Source organism: Rhynchophorus ferrugineus, unplaced genomic scaffold (genome assembly GCF_030347505.1).
Source record: "Rhynchophorus ferrugineus isolate W39M unplaced genomic scaffold, kcgeb_rfMv2 rfM7, whole genome shotgun sequence".
Classification (NCBI taxonomy): domain Eukaryota; kingdom Metazoa; phylum Arthropoda; class Insecta; order Coleoptera; family Curculionidae; genus Rhynchophorus; species Rhynchophorus ferrugineus.
The window spans coordinates 17,383,603-17,392,960 of NW_027472586.1; the positions used below are offsets into that span (position 1 = coordinate 17,383,603).

A 9,358-nucleotide genomic window follows, 5' to 3' on the forward strand; every position below is an offset into this window, starting at 1 on the left:
TTGTAGCTATACATAAGGTTAAAATTAGTTCTAAATGTAGGAATAGGAAAATAATAAAATACGTTTATAAAAGGAATGTTTTTGAAACGATTGTTTTCTCAATATTTAATATCAACGTATTACTTACCTGATTTGTAGTATAAAAAGTTGTTTATTAAACATTAAATAACTTTTGTTAAACTTATTTGGACTATATTTAATACGAAATAAATCTTAGCGGATGACCACGAGTAACCACAACCAAAGGACAATTTTTCTCGAATTTTCATTTTTCACTATTGTCAGGATCCATAAGTGAAAGGAACCTTGCTCTTCAGATGTTGCTGAACATTGGGGGGCTTTATATATACCGGGCGGTGTCTAGTCTATCGGCACAGTACCAGCTCAACAGTCCTAACAGCTAGGAGGTAGAGTAGAAACGAGTGTTATCAATCATGAAACTTTTGGTAAGTCACGTGATGCTTTGTGTTGTGGTGTAGTTGGTGAGGCGTTTTAATCATTTCGGATTATCACCAGTTTAGCTACTCATTATGTAGTGTTAGATATAGAATTATTTTAAATTATTATAACATATTTTAGCATCAGGTTTAAAGACAATATGACGTTAAAAAATCATTTAGTATATTTTATTACCCATTTTCAATACCAATGTTAGTTAATGATTAAATTAAATTATATTTTCAGGCACAAGGAATGTTTTCAGAGCATTTATTATACAATAAATGTACATTACTAATAAGTCACATATCAATTTAATATTTTCATATTTTTATTAAACTACTTCCAATAAATTAATTATTAAACTTTATATGAAGTACTTTTGCATTTCGTGTAATATATTCTACAATACTTATATTAGATCTAAACAGAAAACTCTATAATATATATAGTATATAGTATAATAGCATAAATATAGTGAACTTGCAAAACCTATTTAATTTTAACATTTTTAATTTAGATGAGATTTATTATCGATTTTTATTCGAATTAAGATAATTGCTCTATATTAACATAAATATCTTGATCAAATTATTGAATAACTAAATTTTATTTTGCTTTTGTGTTTTGGTTTAAGTTTAAAAAAACTTTTATATTAATTCTAAACATAAAGCACTATAAGAACATAAATATAATGAGATTATTTTTTCTTTTGTTCGTATAAATGTTAAATTTCAATTACAATGAATTAATTCAGATACCAGTTATTTTACTATTTTTATTCAAAGCATCAATATATGTGTATTTAACGAACTATATTTATTATAGAAAAATTACAATAAATATAAATTATTGATAAATAATACCTTCTTAATAATTTTTTAATTAAGTCTTATTTATATTCTGCATTCAAAATTAAGATAGTTATTATATTTTAAGAACGTAAATATCATTTTCAAATAATTTAAGTGTTAAATTTTATATGAAGTATTTAATTTTTTAAATGAAACTTATTAGCTCTAAACAGGAACGTTATCGAATATTGTACTTAAATAATGTTGCCCATTATTTTATGAACTTGATCAAAAGTTAATTTCTTTAATTAACTATATTTACAATAAATAAAAGACTAGAAAACAAAAGTTAATTATTGATATAGGATATGTTTTTTATTGAATTTGCTATTTTATTCATTTTAAACAACATATATACAATAAAAAATCATCCTAAACAAAAATAAATATTTTTACAAGTCACCTGTTTTCACCTATTGAGGTAATTTTTATTCATACCAATACATCGACCAGATATAATGCATATAGCTTCTTGTTATCCATTAATTCAAACGAAATACACCACCTAATTAACAATAAAAAACAAGCTATACACCTGGTCCAGATATCGATCTCGAATTCTTCAGTAGTTGTCCGAGACATTTTAGTGGGTGGCTTCCCAAAAGATACAACGTGCCTGTCACATCAGCACCATAAACCGATCGTAATTGTTTTCGATTCATGTGAACGCCCACTACTTCATTTTTAAATTAACACATTCTAATTGAGTCGACAGCAACAATGTGCAATAAACAATGTTTTTAAATGAGATTATTATCTAATATTTTCCGACCTTGCCTGCTATTTATATCAATTAGTTTTTTAAGTAAAAATCATTTATGAAGGTATTTTATCTATTTTGTTTATTTACAGTTGATCATATGCTACAATATTATTTTTATGTATATATAAATTAGGTGTATGACTAATACATATGAAGATAAACATGAACGAAGTTTATCTTGGGAATTTTGTCCATTCTTTTATATGACATGCTGCAATGTCATGTTACAATTACAATAGCAAATAATAGTCGAACGGAACCAAGTCTGACGAGTACGAGGTATGAACAAGAGTTCGTGTGTTGTCTTCCAATAACATAGTTTGAGTGTATCTATATATCCAGTTGTTGGTCATATCGTTCTAATCAGTCTTCATTAGTTTCAAACAAAACAAACCCTATGTGTCCCACCTGATATACGGAATACCATTATTTATGTGTATGTTTGGCGCCGATATATCTAGGTTGTGTTCAGTCTTTACATATTTACAAATTTAAAAAATCTAAGACATCTATCTGCGTTAGGTCTGCAGCCAACAAGTGTCATAATCTCAAAACTTTGAAGGCTCTTGAAGACGTTGGTGGTCCAGAATGACCGATACTACATTATTCGGCTTTCTAGCAAAATGTAGACGTTTTATAAAACAAAACAAAATGGTCTTCGAAATACCACAGTTTTTACTACATTTTCATGTTAAACTGTTTTAACTTTGGTTAATTGAATGAATACAAAGGAAAAGAAAACTGCATTATAACCTTTCCGGAATTCTGCCAACTGCGGCGGTTATAAAACGTGTAAAGTTTGAAATCAAAAACTTTTATTAAACTGTAGGCAAAAAGACATTGTCTTTTTTTTTATTTGCCTCTTTATTTAATCGCAATATAACGTAATGGTTTTATCGCGAATTCTGTTACTCTAAGATATAATAATTCTTGCATCTAGTGCTTCCAAAAACACCAAAATGTTTTTATTTTAAATATATTTTATAGCTCTAACGAAAAAATTAATAACAATAAATAATTGCTTTACTTTTTTTAAAAAGGTGGAAATTTCTCATGTCCGTTTTGTATCAGATTTTTGATTGATTGTCATTTGAAATTATCGTTAAAAACCCAATAATACTTGTGTTAAATAGATATTAATAGTTCATAGTGTAAGTGCTAACATTAACTCTAATTATCACTGATTAAGAATGAATATGAGTGATAATAATTTCTATATTAAATAACATGATTTCTTAATTATGCTTAGATCATCGTTTCCTGTGCATTGGCAGCATGTTCTGCAACGTATTTGGGTCCGCAGCACATTCCCGTTATCGGTCCTAATGGAGTACCAGTTGAACCTCATGAGGTTCAAGCTGCGCGAGCCAACCATTTATCTGCAGTAGCTTCAGCTTACGGTGGGGTATCTGCTGTCCCTTACTATGCTCCATATGCTGCTTCTGTACCGGTTGTTGGCCACAACGCCCTCCCCCTTGACACCCCCGAAGTAGCAGCCGCTAAGCTTCAACACTTTAGAGACTATGCTGTAGCCGCTCAAAAAAATGGCGTCTATGCTCCAGTTCCTGCCGTCCCGTTGGCTGGCCCTTATCCTATTGACACTCCCGAAGTCCAACTCGCTAAAGCTGCTCACTTCCAAGCTCATGCCGAAGCTGCAGCTCGTGCTGGACACTACCGTAGACGTCGTGATGTATATGGTGGTTACCACGTACCAGTAATTGGAGCTAATGGCGTCCCAATAGAAACCCCCGAAGTACAAGCCGCCAAGGCCAATCACTTTGCTGAAGTCGCTAAAGCAACAGCCAGATCCGGAGCTTCCTTCTATCCATATGCTGGAGGTAACTTATTTGATCTTTTAAAAAACACTTTATATTCCAGAATAATTTTTAGCTGTAGCTCATGCTGCTTCGGGTGCTTACGTCGAACCTTACCGAAGATATTATGGACCACAGGCTACCATCGGACCTAACGGACAACCTGTCGAAACTCCGGAAGTACAAGCTGCCAAATCCTACCATTTAGCCGCACATGCCGCAGCTAGATCTGGAGCTCATCTAGCCACCCCCGGCCATTATTACTAAATTCAAGACAGGAAAATAAACCGGTTTTGAACATATTACCTCCCATTGTCGCTAATTTAAATCGAAGAACATGTTCAAAATCAGTGTTCTGTTTAGTTTTACGGCTCGGTGTATTCATGGTTGACGATACTCTGCCTGAACGGATTCATGATGACTTATCGGAATATTACCTTAGTTTTAGGTCGGCGGGAGATGGGTTTTAACTATTTCCTCGGCTTATTAGAGGGTATATAGCCATAAAAATCATTCATCTCACTGGTATTGTGAATCTGCGTTACCTTCTAATTTGTATCTTTTATGTAAATATATATATTTTGTAACAATGAAATGTGCAATATAATATACCTTAGCTTGAAATATTTATTTTATTTAAGACCCAATTAGTTTAATTAATTATGTTTTAGAATACCATTTTTGCCTAATCACTATCATAAGAAGGGATAATCCTAGCAGGCATCAGGTCTTACCGCGCCTTATTACTGCTGTGATTGGGGTGATTGTTTTTTACCGGACACTATATTTAGGACTGAGATCTGAAAAGTTACACAAAAGTCGAAAAGTTACAAACAGCTATTGCCGAAATACAATGCTGCACAGAATAATGGCGCAATATTCTGATATTTTGTAATAATATATAACTTACCGATACTTCAGAATCAAACGAGCAGATGCCTATTCTGCCTTGAGGAAAATACAAGCAAGTGTGCCGCAGGGAAGTGTATTGGGACCAGTCCTTTGTCTGCTGTATACTCGGGACTTGCCTACATCCAATGAAAAAGTTGTTGCTACATTTGCAGATGGCATTGCCGTCCTAGCTAATGGAGAAAAAAACACTGAATCAACCGAAGAGTTATTGCCGAAATACAAAAGCTGAACAGAAAAACGGCGCATCAAAATGAATTTAAATAAATCAGTGCATAGTAATTTCACCAACAATAAAATCAAGCGCAAATCAGTATAAATAAATCAGCAAGTAGTCCAGTATGGAAATGCAGGCAAAAAATGTACTGATTATTGGGTAGATATTCAGCTCTGTCAGTATATAATAAGCTCTTGCTTTAACTCTTGAGACAATTGTTAACTTATAGTGTTCTACTCTGGGGTTGTATCAGCTAAGGCAATAGAAATATTATGCAAAAATTTCAAAACTAGGTACTGCGAGGTATTGTTAATGCTTCATGTTATTTTAGTAGTGACAATCTGCATAAAGACCTGAAGCTAAAAACTGTCGATAATGAGCACATCAATATTGAGGTTCTACGGTTCATAGATAATGATGGATGGGGCTAGAAGATTAAATAGTGACATAAATACAGTGAATCGTAGAATAAGGACTTTGTTATTTTAAACTGTAGCAAATTTGGATGAAAACAAAGATCTTATAAAAGTTGATTTGCTATATTGCTATAACAACTAATTAAATAAAGCATGTTTAGGCAAGATTCGAATCGACGACTTACAGCAGTAGAATTATTATACCCTATTGGCTTCACCAGTGCGGCTACCAAGTCGGCTACATCTACATTAGTTTTCAATATTTCTTAAATTAATAATTAGTAATTGCTTCTGCTATTTTCTTGATTTAGTGAGTAATAGTCCGTACCTAAAAGTATCGGTGTAAATAATAATTCCTATAATATATTAGTGCATCTACAATACATCTTACAAATTTATTGTACATTTATATCTAATATTTGCCAAAAATAGCCTTAACTGTCTACATAGGTTTTAATATTTGTTTGTACATTGGCAACATTATTATATTACGAATAATTAATATTTTCTTCCAAACAACCAATACGTTTATTTACATTTCAATTCAGTTATTAACATGGTAATAGAGTATCTTCTTATGGCTCTGCAATTCGTTTAATGCCTCAGTGTAAAATAGCTGGTCTATGTACCTCTTGAGACTTTATCCTTAAATATTGTGTCTAAATAGATTGAGATGTATGGAATCTAATATCGGCATTATAATAACAAAATTATACAACAAAAACATATTAAAGTCCCCAGCCTATCATAGTAAAACACATTTTTTTGGCAAAATTAGTTATTTTATTCAACATAATTCCCTTCAAGGGTGATACACTGATTACAGCGACCCTCCAACTTTTCGATACGATTTTTGTAGTATGACTTGTCCATTGTTTCAAAATAGGCCTGAGTTTCGGCGATCACCTCTTCATTCGACGAAAATTTCTTCCCAGTGAGCATTCTTTTGAGATCTGAGAACAGAAAATAGTTGCTGGGGGGCCAGATCTAGAGAATACGGTGGATGAGGAAGAAATTCGAAGGCCAATTTATGGATTTTTGCCATCGTTTTCACTGACTTGTGACACGGTGCATTGTTTTGGTGAAGCAGCAATTTCTTTTTCTTCAATTGCGACTGTTTTTCAGCGATGGCGCAATAACGCTATGTAATAGTCGCTGTTGATGATGCTTCCTTTTCCAAGGTAGTCAATGAAATGTATTCAATGCACATCCCAAAATACAGACGCCGTAACACTGTTACGTTTTCCCACTCTTTGGAGCGGGTTCATCGTATGCAGTTTACTGGGATGACTGTCGATTGGACTTCGGAGCGAAATAATGGAGCCATATTTCATCCATTGCCACATATCGACGCAAAAACTCGTCGTTGTTCTTGGTCAACAGTGAGCTCGCGCGGCACCCACTTTGCACAGAGCTTTCTCATACCCAAATATTTTCAATTTACGGCCATTAAAAATAATTTTGTAGATTTTTAAAATGTTTTCATTGGTAACAACCTGTTTTCAGCGTCCACTGCGTTCACTGTCTTCGGTGCTCATTTCACCACGTCTAAACTTAGCATACCAATCCTTGATGGTTAATTTTCCAGGGGCAGTGTCCGAAAACTCCGCATCAAGCCAAGGTTTTGTATCAACTGATTTTTTTTTCTTCAAAAAGCAATATTTTATTAACACGCGAAATTCCTTTTTATCCATTTTTTCACAACAAAAGTTGCTTCACTCAAAATGCTATAATTCACAAACTAATAATCCGACAGCTGTCAAATTTATACACGTATCTTTTGAGGGTTACGGCTAACTAAAAAACATATAGATTTAATTCTAGTAGCGCCATCTATGTGTTAGGCCGGGGACTTTTTTATTGACCTGTTATATAGGAGTAATTAAGATATCCTCGCAATTAATACACATATTTTTATTATTTCATTTCTCGTTCTTTTCATTTGAATTTATGCACTATAAAAGTTATTCTACCAATAAAACGTTAAAGTTCAAACTATTTATATGTATTTAAAGTATATTTATAGAATTTCATTAATTACTGTTATAAATATTCTTAAAAAGATTTTTTACTGTTCATAAAATGATTATTCGAAATATTTATTACAATGTCCATATCGTTTAATGACAATATGGTGACCACACCTGTATATACAGAAATAAATAACGAAGAGAATAACAAACTTCTTATGTTAGCTCTCAAAAGATGTCTACAAAGTAATACTGCGCAAAGAAATCAAAATAAAAGAAAATGAGAAACCATTACATAATTACAATGGGGACAAAAATAAATAATAATGAAATACCATTCATTAACTCATCATTTATTTGAAAAATAAATAATATAAATAATGAATGAAATAATAAAAATAAAAAATTAATAATGAAAATATAAATTGATGTCAGACCAACATCGTTTCTTTTTGACACGGTATCACTAAGTTAGTATAAATATGAGGAAATGTTGTAGAAAATCAAGATGCTTTGATACTTTATCCTGTGGCACTTAGCCAGGTTATTGGTATGATTGGGATGGTTGTTACATGTTGTATTATATATTTTTGCCTAGAGTTGAGACGTTGGTCAAGGATACTCAGCAGTCACAAAATACAAATACAAAATACAATCAGAGATCAGACAGAAATTAAAAGGTAATAACCACTCTGAAGAAACCATAAAATTAATATAAAAAAAGAAAAGCGAGGAAGAAATGGTATTATTCCAGGTCTCAGAAAGATAAAACTAAGCTGAATAATTTTATGTCCCAAATGTGACATGAAATTAAACAACAAAAAAATTACAGCATGAGTGAATTTCTGCGTGGACTTGCTAATAGTGCTGGCGTTAGTATTCGCTATGGAGAACTACCAGAAACTTAAAATGACCTCTCATGCAAACGCCTTAGTTAAAAAATGAAGAAATAAATCTTCTTCCGGATCATCAATTTGGTTAGAGGAAACAACATTCCATGATTGATCAGTTTCACAGAACCACCAGTGTCATAGAAATTACTAGAAGAAAATAAACTTGGTTTTGCAATATTTTTAGATGTTACTCAAGCTTTCGGTAAAGTCTGGCATGAGAGTTTAAAAAAATATTATAATGCTTCTCCTATATTCAACAATATTCGACTGATACTTCAGAGTCAAAGTGTGTCATAAGGTGTGTATTGGAACCAGTCATTTGTCTGCTATACACTCGAGACTTGCCTACATTCAATGAAAACGTTGTTGCTACATTTGTAGATAACATTGCAATACTAGTCAATGGAGATAACAATACGAATACTATACTGGGCAGATAAATGACGCATCAAAATGAATCAAAATAAATCAGTGCATATTGATTTCATTAACAAAATAGTCAAGCAAAAGTCAATATAAATAAATCAGCAAGTAGCTCCTTATGCAAATAAAGCCAAATATCTTGACATGGTTCTTGATGATAAGGTCAGGTGGCAGCCACAGGTAAAAAAAGACAAGCCAACTCTGACTGAATCAAACTCAAGCTGAAGTACAATAAAATGTATTGATTATTGGGTAGATGTTCAGCACTGTCAGTATGTAATAAGCTTTTATTTTATCAAGTCTTGAAACCAGTGTGGACCTATAGCGTTCAACTCTGGGGTTGTACCAGACAGTCAAAAAAATATCATAAAATGACTCCAAAATAGGGTAATGCAAGATATAATTGATGCTCTATGGTACATTTGTAACGATAATCTGCATAAGGACCTGATGGTAGAAATTAACTTTAAAAGAGTTTAAAGTCATCAAGGACTAGATCCAAAGACGTTAACAGAGGTTCCATCAGCATATTAATGTTGAAGTTCTCCAGTTCCTATAAAATTATGACTTAATCAGAAGATTAAAGAGAGTAAAACCATTTGATCTAATTCAATGAAATTATAAGTAAAACTCAGTGCACATTAAGGACAGTGACAGACGC

At 32.4% G+C, this 9,358-nt stretch overlaps 1 protein-coding gene across 1 annotated transcript; it reads left to right on the forward strand.

The window, feature by feature from the left end:
- Positions 1 to 338: 338 nt before the first annotated feature.
- On the forward strand, positions 339 to 4,493 carry Cpr92F (Cuticular protein 92F). The gene is made up of 3 exons (XM_076409642.1): positions 339 to 446; positions 3,305 to 3,893; positions 3,946 to 4,493. The coding sequence occupies exons 1-3, from the start codon at positions 435 to 437 to the stop codon at positions 4,134 to 4,136; spliced, it is 792 nt and encodes a 263-aa protein (XP_076265757.1). The 5' UTR covers positions 339 to 434; the 3' UTR covers positions 4,137 to 4,493.
- The last annotated feature ends 4,865 nt before the right edge of the window (positions 4,494 to 9,358 follow it).